This window comes from Engraulis encrasicolus, chromosome 7 (genome assembly GCF_034702125.1).
Source record: "Engraulis encrasicolus isolate BLACKSEA-1 chromosome 7, IST_EnEncr_1.0, whole genome shotgun sequence".
Classification (NCBI taxonomy): Eukaryota; Metazoa; Chordata; class Actinopteri; order Clupeiformes; family Engraulidae; genus Engraulis; species Engraulis encrasicolus.
In genome coordinates, this window is record NC_085863.1 from 42,410,406 (window position 1) to 42,426,883 (window position 16,478).

Here is a 16,478-nt window from a genome sequence, read left to right on the forward strand (position 1 = left end):
CCAGTTATCTCTAGTTGGGGGTTTGAAGAGATCAAGATCAGTCAGATAGGCTCTGCACATCTTTATTTTCATACATTAAACAAATTAAAAAATATATAAAAATACTAAAACCATACGAACATTCAAAATATTTTACAAAAAAATATATTTTAAAAACGATTCCAAAAGTGTTGTGAAGATCAGAGGCACGTTTGGAAGGGTTGAGCAGCCGCCAGCATCCCAGTGGACATATAGGAGGCCGATAGTGCAGATCAGTGGCTCTCAACTTTACAACAAAACTCGAGCTAGTAGAAAAGCTCAATGGCTGGTGACTCAGGAAAACCACTAGCAAATAGTTAACAAGCCCCGTTGTGGATGTCCAGTAAGAGGCGGGTAGTCAGTTGAGTAGCAGCTGAGGCCCCACTCCCATCCTCCAGAGGGCAGCACTGCCAGCCAGCCATCGAGCATGGGTAAACAGACTGGAGGATGGAGCTACTCTGGCCAATGACCGCACAATAACACATTCTCCATGGTGACAGGTGGAGAGAAGAGGGATGGAGGATGAAGCAGTGCTGAGGATCTTCATAGGTGTGTGTGTGTGTGTGTGTGTTGGTCAGGGGGGTCCTTCAGAGGTTCTTGTGCTTCCTCAGAGCTCCTGGAGGAAGAGGCCAGAAGGGGAAAGGTCAGCACTACACAACTATCAACTACAACTACTACAGCACACGCAGACACACACTCAAATAATACAGACACACGCACACACTACTTCAGTATTTCAATAGCGTGCACACGCACATACACGAAAGACTCCAAATCGCACACGCACACACACTAAAGAGCAAACCATTGACTAAACACACACACACAACAAACAATATACACGCTGTCTAGTGTTGGTGTGTCTGAGCTGAGCTGTGGCGGCTTGTCTAGACTCTGTGTGTGTGTGTGACCTGCATGTGTTGTTCTTCTTGCCATCTGTCTTGTATGTGTGTGTGTGTGTGTGTCCTTCGTGCCGCCTGTCTAACGCGTGTATGTGTGTGTGACCTGCATGTGTTGTTCTTCTTGCCATCTGTCTTGTATGTGTGTGTGTGTGTGTGTCCTTCGTGCCGCCTGTCTAACGCGTGTATGTGTGTGTGACCTGCCTGTGTTGGTTTTCTTGCCACCTCCTCTGCTGTTTTGATTGGTTGTCTTGGCTCCTCCCTTGTGTGTCGGCTGGCCGTTCTTGTCACGCCGATTCTGGGCAGCAGGGGCTTCAGGGACATCAGGGGCTTCTAGAAACCAAATACAAGACCACCAGTAAACACACACACACCAAATACAAGACCATCAGTAAACACACACACCAAATAGAAGAAGACCATCAGTGAACACACACACACACCAAACAGAATACCATCAGTAAACACACACACCAAATAGAAGAAGACCATCAGTGAACACACACACACACCAAACAGAATACCATCAGTAAACACACACACACACACACACACCTGTGCTGTTCTCTAAAGAGTAATGTGCCTTTTCTCACCTTGTTGCTGTGGCTGTTGTTGTGTGGGTTGTACAACAGCAGTGTTGTGTCTGTTATTTTCTGCTGTGTGTATGTGTGTGATGCGCTGCATTTTGCTGCTGACATCCTCTTCCAGCCTCCTCTTCTCCTCTCGGATGGACTGCAGCTCAGAGCTCAGCTGACACACGCGACCCCTAACGTGATCCAGCTCCTGGAGGACCAATAGGGGATCCACCTGGGAGAGAAAGAGATAGAGGGGGGAGAGAAGATAGAGAGGATATGAATATGAGGAGGAGTGTGTGTGATCCCTGCACATGATAACACTCCTGAGGACCAATAGGGGATCCACCTGGGAGAGAAAGAGAGAGAGGATATGAATATGAGGAGGTGTGTGTGTGTGTGGTCCCATGATCACACTCCAAGAGGATCAATATGGGATCCAACGGGGGGAGAGAGAGAAGGAGGGTAGGAGTGTGTGTGTGTTGGCCGGTGCTCTGCCGAGATGGGCGTCTTCATCAAGATGAGCTACCAGTAACCTAAATCGACAGTGGCCTCTATCGATTCACACGGCCTTGCGAAAAGGCGCTAAACTTGATGTGGAGCCCGTATCAACAGGACACCGGCTAAGAGTTGTTGTTTGTGTTTGTTTGTGCGCGCGCTGAGCTGACTGGGTAAGAGATGTAGTGTTGCGTTATGCATGTGTACGTGTACGTGTGTTCTGACCGGGTAAAAGTTGTTGTGTATTGCGTGCATGTGTGTGTGTGTGTTGACTGGGTAAAAGTTGTTGTGTATTGCGTTTGTGCGTGTGTATATGTGTGTGTGTGTGCGCGTGCGTGCATGTGTGTATTGCGTGCATGTGTGTGTGTGCTGACCGGGTAACCGCAGAAATACACCAGCGGCGATCTGAGCGAGTCGAGCGACGGAAGTAATTGACTTTGTATTGAGTCGAGAGACAAAAGCGATTCTGGAGACTAGAGCGATTTGCGCGATGAGCGCGACAATTTGAAGTTGAAATCTTTTCAGCTTTCTATGACGCGGTTCGGCGACAAGCCGCGACAGCCAATGACTGTATAGAGGTCAGTGACCACAGCCAATGGGAATGCTTGAATGCTTTGCCTTCTGCCTGTACGGACATACTCTTGTCTCCTCAATCGCTCGTATCGCTTGCTGCTACACTCTGACGCTTGAATCGCGTCGCCGCTGGTGAATCTCTGCGGTAAGAGTTGTTGTGGTGTGTGTGTGTGTGTGTGTGTGCTGACCGAGTAAGTGTTGTTGTCCTGCTGCATCTCCCATTTCATGCGGCGAAACACCACCTCCAGACCCACCTCTGCATTCTGGAACTACACACACAAACACGAGTTAACAAACACACACACACACACACACTATACAAAATGTCTAGGAGACCCACCTCTGCATTCCACAACACCTCATGCATTCAGATATTATTTGATTTTTTTCATGTTTTAGACGCACACACTAATCAGAAAGCGTAGAAACTACACTTTCGTAATCTGTTATTTCGGTAATCTAAACTTCTATACTTCTCTGCCCTTATATAATCTGTCATCCATCTGTCAAAATTAACTTAAGGTGTGTGAGTACAGCAGTGGGATGCCCTTGACTGAGTAGAGTAGTAGAGCCTGCTGCCCCTGACCCAGTAATATAGGAGTACCCCTGACCCAGTATAGTGTTTTATGACCCATATCATATCATATCATGTGGGGGTACCCCTAAGGGACAATTAAATAATCAGGTATTTCAGTCCCTAAAGAGCGTGATTTGGGTTGTACGTATGCCAATTAACTTAGAACTTGCCTGACGTGATTGATTGACTAGGCTAGGATAGGTAGCCGGTCGTCTCACTTTTAAACTGTAGCAAGCAATGTGTTCCACCTTCGAAGCCCCCAAATGTTGTGGTTTAAATGCCAGGGAACTCTAATCTATCCGCAAAGGGGTGAGGCTGTTTGAGGTGTTTTTTTTTAACGGTACAAAAAAAAGGTAGGCTAGCAGTCCACATAGCATTGAATGGTGTGCCATTTTAATGACTAAAACAAGGTTTGGCTAGCTCAGCCAGTGCAATCTTCTCATTTCAAACTATTTAATCAACGGTTGACTGAGGAAGTCCCCTAACATTGTGATTTAAATGTCAGGGCTACAAATTAAGAGTTATTTTCCAAAACACTATATCCACCATTTTTGACTTTTTTGCATTTTAATATTTGAATTGACTGTTGGAATTGACTGCTGTTAAGAAGTCCTATCATCTCAGTTACAGTGCCCTCCATAATTATTGGCACCCCTGGATAAGATGTGTTTTTTAGCTTTCAATTATTTTATTTTTTTTCTAAATAATATGGGACCTTAATGGAAAAAAGAGAAAAATCCAACCTTCAATACAAGTGCATTTATTCAGTGGGGAAAAAATCCCACATAAAGAAATAATTATTTGACATCAAATAATGTGTGTCACAATTATTAGCACCCCTGGTGTTAATATTTTGTACAACCCCCTTTTGCCAACAAAACAGCACCTAATCTTCTCCTATAATGTTTCACAAGATGGGAAAAGACAGAAAGAGGGATCTTCAGCCATTCCTCTTTGCAGAATCTCTCTAAATCATCCAGAGACCTGGGTCCTCTCCTCTGTACTCTCCTCTTCAGCTCACCCCACAGGTTCTCAATAGGGTTGAGGTCAGGGGACTGAGATGGCCATGGGAGGAGCTTGATTTTGTGTCTGGTGAACCATTTCTGTGTAGATTTGGCCATATGTTTAGGGTCATTGTCTTGCTGAAAGACCCAGTGACGACCCAGCTTCAGCTTTCGGGCAGAGGGCAACAGATTTTGATTTAAAATGTCCTGGTATTTCAAAGCATTCATGATGCCATGCACCCTAACAAGGTTCCCAGGGCCTTTGGAAGCGAAACAGCCCCACAGCATCACTGACCCACCCCCATACTTCACAGTGGGTATGAGGTGCTTTTCAGCATGCACATCTTTCGTGGTACGCCAGAGCCACTTAGAGTGTTTGTTGCCAAAAAGCTCAATCTTGGTCTCATCTGACCAAAGCACACGGTCCCAGTTGAAGCCCCAATACCGCTTGGCGAACTCCAGACGCTTGCGTTTATGATTGTGAGTGAGGAAAGGTTTTCTCCGTGCATGCCTCCCAAACAGCTTGTTGGCGTGTAGACAGCGCCTGATGGTTGATTTGGAGACTTTGTGACCCCAGGATGCTACCATTTGTTGTAATTCTGTAACAGTGAGCTTTGGAGATCTTTTGATTTCTCTTACCATCCTCCTCACTGTGCGTGGTGGCAAAATAAACTTGGGTCCTCGTCCAGGCTTGTTTACCACTGTTCCAGTTGTTTTGAACTTCTTAATTATTCCTCTCACAGTGGATATGGGCAGCTGCAGTTGAGTGGCAATCTTCTTGTAGCCTCTGCCTGACCTGTGAAGGTCGACGCACATCTGCCTCACTTGTATGCTGTGTTCCTTTGTCTTTCCCATGTTTAAGAGTGGATAAGAGAAATGGCCTCGGTGTCACGTCATATTTATACCCCAGGGAAACAGGAAGTGATGAATTACTAATTAAATGTTCCTACATACTCTGGTAAACTTTGTAAACTACTGTAGAAATGACAGAAATGCTTCAATTATATTTATTTCCTGGGAATTGTTAAGGGTGCCAATAATTGTGGAACAGGTGATTTAATGAAAAATAATTATTTTTTAGTCAGGGATTTTTTTTATTTTCTTACAATTCATTTGAGTTGAAGGCTACATTTTCCTACAATTTTCAGTGTGACAGTATTCTTCTGCAATAAACACTGAATTTATTTTAAGGCTTTTAACACATCTCAACCAGGGGTGCCAATAATTATGGAGGGCACTGTATGTGTGAATTCTTGCCGTTCAAATTTGTTAAAACTCTATAAAAATAAATTTTGCAATGCATTTCAATGGAATGCCCAATACAAAAATGTCAATTTCGCAACATTCTATAAAAATGGATATATCTCATTTTGGAAAAGAGCTCTTCAAATTAAGTCTTAAACCACTTTGAGCTTTTTTTAATGGTTTAATGGCCCCGGACGGCAGATGCTAGCTAGACCATGAAGTTCACATTGTTAGCCCTACACGATTCTCTCACAGTCATTGGTGTGCACAAGATGCCCGATTAGTTCATTATCCCCCCCTGAACCTGGATAGGGTAGCATAGGAGTACTGTATCCCTGCACCGGTATAGTGGAGCCCTATAAGCAATATTGCACAACTCATTCATAACAGGTGGTGTTGCCTGAGCTCTGAAACCCTATAAGCAATATTGCACTACTCATCACAGCACAGCAGAGACAATACTGATAGGGCCCCAGCGATCAGGAGCAATCAGGAGGAAAGATCAGTCTTGGTGCAGTATCCCCATGTTTTTCATGCAAGTTATTTTATCCCCACTTACAAGATAATGCGTCACCAACTAATGAAAGCGATACGCCTAAAAATGGCCGTGATCTGACTTGAGCCATTCGTTCCACTCCAAAGGGGTGGTCAATGCAGCATCTAGTAATCATATCAAATCAACGATAATCTGCTGCATGGTCACCTGAAGCCTACCTGTCCTGTCTTGTAGGGTGCATCCCAATATGTGTCCTTGCCTCCTCCACTTGTGCTTGTCTCCTCGTCCCGCCTCCTGGCCCCTCCTCCGTGGAGAAAACGATAAAGTTTCCCAGCTGTCAGCCTCGCCACAACAACTTTTGAGGGACTGTTTTTCATTCACCATCCCAATTGCAAATGAGAAAAAGACTTAACAATTGAGCTTTTGCAAGATATTGAAATTTAATGCTGTTGTCAGTGATGTCATCATGACGAGAAGCAAGTGGAGGAGGCAAGTGGAGGAGGCAAGGTCACATATTGGGATGCACCCGTAGTGTAGTGCAGTATTAGGCTAATGTTTGGTAGCATTGTGCTGATGTAGCATAGCATTTGATGTGCTGTAGCATAGTGCTGATGCTTACAGCGTACTGCTGATGTCCTGTAGTTTAGCGTAGCATGTGGCTGATGTTCTATTAGCATAGCGGTGGCTACTCTCGGACGCTTTGACAATACTATTGCACTGCTAGCGCTCTCATACAGTAGTGCAATGAAGTCAGAGCACCCGCGGGCAGCCGAGCCGAGCTTTCCAATACGCAGCAAGTTGCCACCTGAGCGGTCCAATGGGAAGCGAGTAGCCAGCTGAGCGGTCCAATGGGGAGCGAGTGTGAGGTCAGCTGAGCAGCCTTTTAACACTCATATCATGTATGCTGAATTTTCCAAAGTCGCACCAGTAACAAAATGCATAATGAAGAAGGTCATCATCAGTCGCGCTGGAATAGAAGACGCACCATTGACTTGGATGAAAGGCATTTGTGTGCGAATGCTGGCACACAAGCCGTACAGCGACCTCTTGCAAACTACCAGTGACAGAATTTCAGATTTAATATCATACATTTTGCACAACTCACAAGACTAGCCAAAGAACCCTGAGAAGATACCCCTCCTTGGAAGGGCCCTAGCCAGTCAAGTGCTTCGGAGAGGAGGGTCTGACCAATGCCCTTTTAACATTGCACTGCTTCCATTAGCAGTCACCAGGAGCACAACGTCAAAGGGACACTGGACAGACGGACAGTCAGGCAGGCTGGAGGGACAGGCGGACAAAGAGACGTGCAGGTGGACTGGAGGAAGACTGGATACTGGATGGACAGACATAGGTGGTGGGCCCAGTCTCATATCTTGTCAGTTCGTTGGTGTTAACGAGTGGCAACTTTATTTTTGCTTATATAACCCCCTGACAACCCATTAATCAACATTTTGACTGTTGCCATCCTCAAAACTTGCACATTGATTTATAAAAATGACAACAAAAAAATAGCCCACCGAGTGACGTCACGTCAATGCAAAGTCAACGAGGCAGAATACAGCTAGCGCGTGCATGCTACCCGGAACCGTCAGATTTCATAGCAAAAAGTAACAAGTTGGGGGGTAAGTGGGCTCACTTGTTATGTACATGCAAAAAAAAAATATTTTTCTCAAACTTTCAGAAGTGCTCTTTTTCGCTGTTAGTGTTCGACTGTCTGACCATCATTGGGAAACGAGAGATAAATGTCAAAAAGAGGACAGGTATGTTCCCTCAAAGCAATAGAGCAATGAGGTGACGGGGGTAGATCAATTCGCCAAAAAACTATGTGTCAGTAAAGAAATGCAAGCTGTGTTATTTTTTCCAGTAATCGGTAAAAGGTCAGGAATGAAATGCCTACCTTGTTTCAATGATTAGGTGAATTATCTGCCCATGAAAAAAGCCCGATATGCGGATAAATATTCCCTTTTCAACTTTGAGGGGCGGAGACTTCCCATTGACTGTGCATTATGTGACGTCACCCCCAGTCTTTTTTATTTTCATTATTTTTTAATATAAACGTGCAACTTTTCAGCGTGGCAACAGCCAGAATATTGCTTTACATATTGTCAGGAGGTAATATTAGAAAAATCAAGTTGCCACTCGAGAGTGAGAACGAAACTCGTTTTCTAAAGGAGCTACGAAATCTAGCCCACCGTCTAACAGGCAGGTGGATGACAAGACAGGACATAGTCAGCATCCGGGGCCGGTGAAAGGCACAGGCAAAAGGAGGTCGCCTAGGGCGCAAAATGTCTTAGGGACACCAGTAGAATCTATTTTAAAACCAAGACTAATGCCCATTTAATGTTTTGTTCAGTCCTTTAAAATACCCAATAGTTCATGTCTAGCCCACATTGGCCACTATGCATTTCACATGGATTGTATGTACGTCACACTACTAGGCTACTCCATATAGTCAATATTGTGCATGACTGGGTCTGTAGCACTTGCTGCTTATTGGCGTACCGATTTCATGCTAAAGCACATTTCAATGGTTTTACATCTGTAAAATGACAATATTATATTTGCATTTAAACTAGTAATCAAGCAATAATATTCCCCTTATTGCAAATGCCTTAATGGGCCACTAGTCAAAGATGGCAATGGAAGATTCAGACCCTGCTGTGGTGTGAGGCATTATGTTGGACACAGCCACCGGAGGATCGCCGAGTCCTGCCACTTCTCAGCCGCAGTCGCGCCAGCAGCGAGCTTGTTGCTTCTCTCCATGTTATATGGCAGCCCTGCTAGCACCTAGCTGTGGAGCTAAACCACACCACTGCAACCACTGGCTAGCTAGCACACCACCGTCCAGCATTTGAATTTGCAGCGAATATATGCAACAATGTCTTGAAGCGTTGCCAGACATTCTACATTTACACGACGGATATTAATGGGGGGATGCAATATGTGTTTTTTCTGTTAGTGCACGCTGTGAAGGTTGATGTTTTTTGAAAATTAACGGTCACGTAGTGGGAGCGCGCCGCGGTCCCGGGGCCTTCCTGTACTCCGTGTCCCTTCTCAGCAGAGGGACCACTATGTGCCTCACATATCTAAATAAACATTCGCCTGGTGACCGCGCGGTGCCATGCTTGCGTTATAACGCACGGTGGTAGGCCACTTTTGGCACGGGTGGGGAAATGTGTCGTACGGGTAAAGGATGCATGCAGTCGTTTGCCTAGCCTTCCCACCCTTTCCAGCCGAATGCAAGCGAAAGGGAAGCCACGGAAAAAATGTGTAGAAAGGCTATTTGATTCGCGACCAGGGAGCTAACGCTAGCTAGCCAATGTTACATCTTCCATCCGTCTAATATAACGCAAAACATCAGTTCAAAAACACATAGGTTGCTAACACATGGTAGATAGTCCGGCTATCGTCCATATATTTACCATTAGGGCTGCAAGAAGGCTTACCATTTGTTCCAGTTTATCAACTGTTAGGTCCATGTCTGCCCGACTGTTGAATAGTTTACATTCCTGAAGCAGCTCCGTCAATGTAAAGCTAGCCAACAGCGCCTGAGAAACCAGCTGTGATTGGTTGGCTGTCAGGAATAGTGGAACGGGATTGGTCAGTCAGGGGCCACCGCAGTAAATTCATCTAGTAATGAAAAGGGGGCGGTTGCAAAACCATGAAGGTTGGAGCATTTTTAGACGCAACTCGCAAACTTACATTGGAAAAACCTTCAAAGAGACCTCTCTTGTTGGTTGGGCGTCTCGAAACAGTTATGAGATTTCTCTTGTCCAGTATTACAGGTGTAGTTCTACCCTCGTGGACTGGACGCAATGATCATTGGTTGTGGGTTCAAACGTGTGTGTGAATCATACAGCCAGAGATGATTGTTAGATACCATCTCTAATGCAGGTTGAATCGCGTATCTGATAATGCTGTAAAACCCCAATAAATTAGTTTTGACATCAGTTAGTCAATTGTTTGACTTTGAACCCCGACATTTTGATGCTATGTCACTTGTAAACATGCCTGGTGCATCAGTAACCAAAGTCCTTTTATTGAGGTATTCAAGACTGATTTTACTGTACTTCTCCTGGTGGACATTGAATGCGCTATGAGTTTAAATAGTGGAGCTTTCACCATCCCCCTTTTCGGTAGGTCAATCTGAGCCTAAATAAAATGACTGACAAGCATTTTGGACAATCACTGCAGAAGCCCGTATGAGTTTATCCAATCACAGATGTTGTCAGAAAATTGCGTAACCTATGGAGCCTTCAAGCGTCTGGTAGCACGTACATCGTTCTCGACCGACTACCGGGCTGCCGTGGTAGAGGACGTTGGAGTCACACGGGAGAGAAGTGATACCTTTTCTTAGTTTTTCTCTTAAGTAAGACCCCAAAACTCAACACAGAAGATGTTCTCCCGCGTCGCAAGACCGACCCTCAGTGTGGCCCGCAGTCTGTCCACTTCATCACAGGTGAGAGATAAAGCTTGATTGATAACAGCCATGGTAGCAGTGACTAGCATAGTTAGCTCGGCTAGCTATGTTAGCGCTGCTGGATTGGTTAGCCTGGCTTTGGCATTGCTTTACCATTGGCAACCGAATATGCTAACGGTACATTGCTGTCAAGTGCATCACTCTTCGTGGCCTAATCTATTCATTTAGACCTCTTGAGTACACAACTCCGACTTGTAGTGCTGGGAATATGTCCAACTAACTGTGCCAACGGTGTGATGTTTATGTGAGATTCGAATCTACACTGTATCCAGGCACATCGTAGGGTCACCTAATCTGTCAGCGCTAGCTGTGATGGTAGCGCACCAGGCACTAGCTGTGCTTTTGAAAGGTCAATGTATGACAGATGCGAACCGGTGCCAAGGAAATAGCACTGGGCATTAACCATGTCAATTAAACCGATTTATTATACCGGGGTCGGATCAGACTCTCGATACACACATTTGATCCCTTGTGCAGACAACGTAGGCCGGATCTTCGGTAAATCCCGTTAAAGTTACGCATGATGCGTCAAGAGAGATCACTCGAGGTTGGAGTCGTGCTGCATAGAAACCCACTCGAGTGTGTCAGCCAAGCGTGTGTGTCTGTGACTGGGGGAGTGATGTCGCTTCGTTAAGTCTGCTTTAGCATGTGACTTGACTAGGCCTTGCGGTCAGTTAAGGTTGCCTCAACTAGCTATGATAGCTTCGTGGCTAAAGCTGACGATGTACGGCCTTTGAGAAATCAGCTGTCGTTGAGGACTTGACATTGGAAACTGTCTCCTCAAGCAAGCGGACACGACCATTGAGAAAAATGCCAACTGTGTGTGAGAGGCGTAGTAGTAGCAACAGCCACAGCAGCAGTAGAACTAGTAGTAGCACTAGTAGTGCGACATCTCCGTCTGTTCCCGACTTGTTGCATGCATGCATGCATGTATGTGTCCTAAGCCAAATGCGACTAATTGCATTCTCGGCTCCGTTGTATGTCGTAAGCCAAGTGCGATTTAAGCAATTCACTTCTTAGCAGTTAGTTGTTGTGGTGTAATTTCACACAGTGCTCGTGGTGGCTGTAAGCTGCCCAGGGTTCCATGTGACCTGTCCCAACCCGTATCCAAGGTTACTGCCCATGTTCTCTGTTCTGTCATCATTGTTAAGGTTGGTGCTGCTGCCCATGTTCTCTTCCCTTTTCGGCTTTAGCAATGTTACTGCCTAAATTAGAATATGTCCTCTTCCCTTTGACCTTTTCATTGGAGGACATTAAGAGACTCCATGCCTTGCTGTGAAGTAGTCGTCCACGAAGAATGGCAGTAGTGTGTGTGTGTGTGTGTGTGTGTGTGTGTGTGTGTGAGAGATCTACCCTTTGACCTTTCCGTTGAGGCGATGGAGACAGGACATGTACTCCCTACTGTATGGACTAGCTATAGGACAGTCACTAGTAGCAAAATGCGAAGGGACACACTTCCCACTCTGTATGTCTGACTCTGGGCTTATTAGGGGACAGGCAGTGCTGATATGGGACACATCCTCCTGTACGGGCCCTACCAGTCAGAGTCAGAGCAGCACTGAGGGTACTGATCTACATAATGGCAGCAGTATGCGCTGTTGTGTTGAGGTGTGGTAGTATTCAAGCCAATAGCAGTAGTATTGAGGTGTGGTTAGTATTCTATGAGGGAATGGCAGCCCTCTTGGCTTCTACAGTTCTCTAGTTCTAGTTCCAGAACAAAGACATGGAAGGCCATTAGAGCAGTGGTTCAAACTTTTTGTTCTCTGAGTACCACCTTGACAACCATCATAAGAATATCGCAGTAAAGGCCTTCCATATTCACTTTTTGCCAGTCAATACAGGAGAGGTTCATAATGGCATCAATAGCTATGGTCACATTCAGTGCAATACAATTCAATATTACAGCATGTGAGACATTAGAGAGACATTTTCAACGGCAACAACTTGATCAGCCTTCAAATCAATGCACACAAAAAAAATCTTCCAAGTACCACCAGTGGTACACCACGTACCACAGTTTGAGCACCACTGCATTAGAGGTTATAATCTCCTTCCTCTTGTCTGCAGTCCTTACAATGCAGCTGTACCAGTGGACTCTGGGCATGCTGTGGCCTGCCTTAAGTCTACATTGCACGACCTTGCCCACCTTACACTACACTACTCTACTCTACCTTACTCTACCATACCTTGCCCTGACCTACAACATACCACCTTGCCTTGTACTGTCATGTCATGCCCGGCCTAGACCCATAATTTATGGGTCTATCTATGCACTATGCTCTCTTGCCCTGCCCTGGCCCAGTCCAACCTTGCCCAGTCTAGGCAGGCAGGCAGGCAGGCAGGCAGGCAGGCAGGCAGGCAGGCAGGCGCCTGTGTCCACCTCAGCTGCTGATAAGAGCTGCAGTGTTGCTCAAGACAAACTGACTGAGGGAAGAGCACTCTCATTTGACACACACACACACACACACACACCACACCACACACTCTGTCTCTCTCCACCTCTCTCTCTCTGTCTCTCTATCAGACATTGGATTGGATGACATCTGCAGCAAGACAGCACTGAGAGGGGTGTGTGTGTGTAGGTAAACATTAACCAACAGCTCCTGACTACAGGTGGCTAAATGCCAGGGGCACCATCACACATACTGGACTATACCACACAGGTGACGGGTGGTCAACAAATAACATGCGTGTTTTCTATTCGTGTGTGTGTAGAACAATGCCAAGGTGGCAGTTCTGGGTGCGTCAGGTGGCATTGGGCAGCCCCTGTCCCTGCTGCTGAAGAACAGTCCCCTGGTGTCACAGCTGTCACTCTACGACATTGCACACACGCCTGGAGTCGCCGCCGACCTCAGCCACATCGAGACCCGCGCACATGTCAAAGGTAACACACACACACCTGGCTCTGTATGACCACAAACACCCCCCCCCACACACACACACACAACTGGCATCACAGGGCTCCAGAGTGCGACCAATTTGGTCGCATATGCGCCCATTTTTTTCAATGGTGCGCCTAAAAAATATTTTTAGGCGCACTGGTGCGACCAGCCATCAGTAGAACAAAATCAATTACCAAACAAACGTTTTAATAGACATAAAATTAATAGTCATTCTACAGTAGTGGCCCATCATCACACAATAAAACGTGTCGATGCGGTCATTCCTTCAACTCCGCTGAACTACCGGTAGCTTTCTCCCCCTTCCTCGTTCACAGGCAGCCCGACGTTTCAGAATAGAATGTTCGACTTCGCTCAACTATCCGAGTTCACATGTGCCAGCGAGTTTTGTGTTCTCAACCAGGCGAGTTTTGCAACGGACGAGAGAGTTACAATCACGGTAAAAACAGCAAAATGACTTGAGGCTATTTTAAACAAGAGAGAGTCACAATCACGGGGGGAAACTAAATGGCTTGAGCGGATATTAAACACTGCCACACAAAAACGCAGACGGGTGCTGCTGATAATTGCCCGTTTCAGCCGCGTGCAGAGCTGGCCAAAGAACAGGTGACGCGCTAGTCTGTCGGGACTCACCTCTGTGACAGTTTTTTGATAGCGACTAGGGCAGGCTACATACTGCCTATCAGTCGGTAAGGCGTTCATGCACCTCGAGACAGCACGAGAGAGAGAGAGAGAGAGAGAGTGTGTGTGAGCGAGCGAGCGCACTAGTGCTGTCGTGTCTGTTCGTACCGCTTGCTAAGATACCACAATCATTATGCAGAGGGAGAGCGCTCAAAAACGGGGAAATAGACAAAACCCAATTCACTTCAGATTCCACTGTAAACATAGGCTAGGCTATTTGTGTCTAATGATTTTAAAAATCATGACATTTTTAGCAGGGTTTGTTAAAAAAATCTATCCATCCATCTATCCATCCATCCATCCATCTATCTTCATATTGTAACTCTGTGCTTGTGCCGTGTGCGTAGCCTTATTGCAGAAAAGGCTGGTATGTTGATGTTACTAGTCACATACTGACTAAAAGGCTACTAATTTGGTCTTTTCTACCAGCCAAACTGCTTGTATCCAAGATGTGTTAGTTAGGTAGCCTACTGTCATGTCTTTTATAAGGAGCACATTTGGGAGACTAGCCTATAGCACATGAAAGGCTCCAGGTCTTTTAAAATATAGCAACAATAATATAATAATAATAATAATAATAATAATAATAATAATAATAATAATAATAATAATAATTCGTCTTATTCTATTATTGTTGCTATTATTATTGCTATTGTTATTATTTGTAATTATTATTTTTTAAAGCTGAGGTGCGTGTGTGTATGGGGTGGTGAAAACATTTGGGTGCACCTAAATTTTGTGCTGGTGCACCTAAAAAAAATGTTTAGGCGCACCAGTGCAACCAGTGCAAAAAGTTAGTCTGGAGCCCTGCATCAAAGCACAGGTCAAAGGTAGCGTGTGCATACACACACACACACAACTGGGTCTCTACGACCACTTATGAAAAGTTAGGTTTTTCACTATTTTTAAATATTGCTTAAATCTACGGGTTACACAATATATGTTTTGACATGTTTTTGAAAGAAAATAAATGTGCATTTGAAGACTTCAAATGTTAGAGTTAAACTGAAATTAGTGTCATTAATGCCCGTTTTCTATTCATTTTGTATTTGGCCTCCGATTCGGCCTCTCAATTGGCTTTTGGCCGAAAACCGAAAGTGTCTTTTTTTGTGTTTTCGGACGAATATTTTCTGCGGCCGAATTTTCGGTGCACCTCTAATTAATTGTGTATGTAATGTGTGCGCGTGTGTGTGTGTCTCCTCAGGCTACATGGGAGCTGATCAGCTGGATGAGGCTGTGTCTGGATGTGACGTGGTGGTCATCCCCGCTGGAGTGCCCAGGAAACCAGGTGGGACACGTCGTGTGTGTGTGTGTGTGTGTGTGTGTGTGTGTGTGTGTGTGTGTGTGTGTGTGTGTGTGTGTGTGTGTGTGTGAGACAGAGAAAGAGGAAGGGGGGAGAAGCTATGTGTGTGTATGCAGGTATTACCCCCATGGTTTTTGTATGTGCGTACATGTTTAGGTATGACTCAAGGTCTATGTATGTATGTATGTATGTATGTATGTATGCTTACCTGTATTTGTGTGTGTGTGTGTTTGGTTATGGTGTGATGTGGTGTGTGTTTATTGTGACCACTGTGGTGTGTGATTCTGTATGACCTGTTGTGTTTATTTGTAACCCTCCTGTGTGTATGTGTTTGCCTATGTTTGAACTGTGTGTGTGTGTAGGTATGACTCGTGATGACCTGTTCAACACCAATGCCACCATCGTGGCCACACTGGCAGACGCCTGCGCTCGCAACTGTCCCCAAGCCATGATTTGCATCATCGCAAACCCCGTATGTACACACACACACACACACACACACACACACACACGCACACTTTCTGGACTAGCAACTGAAACGTTCTGAAATCTTCAACCTTCATACTCGTATCTACATGAGCATCTGCACACATACACGTCAGGTCAATATAGGCATACGGCAATATTGTATAGTTTATAATGTGTACATGCATGAAGAGCTTTGTTGTAAAATATGTATATCCATTTTGTTCTTGGAAATAGACATTTTTGTATTGGGCAGTGTAGTGATTTGCCTTGCTAAATTCCTTTTATATAGGTTTAAAAACATGTTCTCCAAATATTTGAATGGCAAGAATTCACACATAGATAATAGGACGTCTGAACAGTCTTTTCCGATAATAAAATGTGAAAATCAAAAAGGGTGCTTGCATGATTTTGTAAGTCTTCATATGTGTAATGTAATGTATTGTCATCCTTAAGATTGGTTTTGCAATCAGAGGAAATTCTTTCTCTTTGCTACATACGCACACAAAAAAGGTGTGTGTGTGCGTACGTTCCAAGGTGAATTTCACCATCTCCATCACATTGGAGGTACAGTAATGATAATGGTGTGTGTGTGTGTGTCCCAGGTGAACTCCACCATCCCCATCACGTCAGAGGTGATGAAGAAGCACGGTGCCTACAACCCCAACCGCATCTTCGGAGTCACCACGCTCGACATCGTCAGGGCCAACGCATTCGTCGCAGAGCTCAAGGTAACGCAACACGTGTGTTCATATGGACGTGTGTCT

General features: G+C 45.2%; 2 protein-coding genes across 2 annotated transcripts in view; one reads left to right on the plus strand and one right to left on the minus strand.

The window, feature by feature from the left end:
* Positions 1 to 264: 264 nt before the first annotated feature.
* ska2 (spindle and kinetochore associated complex subunit 2) lies at positions 265 to 9,507 on the minus strand. The gene is made up of 5 exons (XM_063203604.1): positions 9,329 to 9,507; positions 2,749 to 2,829; positions 1,511 to 1,724; positions 1,122 to 1,250; positions 265 to 634 (listed from the first exon to the last, which is right to left on the minus strand). The coding sequence occupies exons 1-5, from the start codon at positions 9,359 to 9,361 to the stop codon at positions 606 to 608; spliced, it is 486 nt and encodes a 161-aa protein (XP_063059674.1). The 5' UTR covers positions 9,362 to 9,507; the 3' UTR covers positions 265 to 605.
* A 640-nt stretch (positions 9,508 to 10,147) lies between these two features.
* mdh2 (malate dehydrogenase 2, NAD (mitochondrial)) overlaps positions 10,148 to 16,478 on the plus strand; it is a 9,146-nt gene continuing 2,815 nt past the window's right edge. The window contains exons 1-5 of the mRNA XM_063203606.1: positions 10,148 to 10,341; positions 13,078 to 13,246; positions 15,148 to 15,231; positions 15,609 to 15,718; positions 16,317 to 16,442. Coding sequence (XP_063059676.1) covers positions 10,279 to 10,341; positions 13,078 to 13,246; positions 15,148 to 15,231; positions 15,609 to 15,718; positions 16,317 to 16,442 — 552 coding nt within the window. The 5' untranslated portion in view covers positions 10,148 to 10,278. The remainder of the gene's footprint in view (positions 10,342 to 13,077; positions 13,247 to 15,147; positions 15,232 to 15,608; positions 15,719 to 16,316; positions 16,443 to 16,478) is intronic.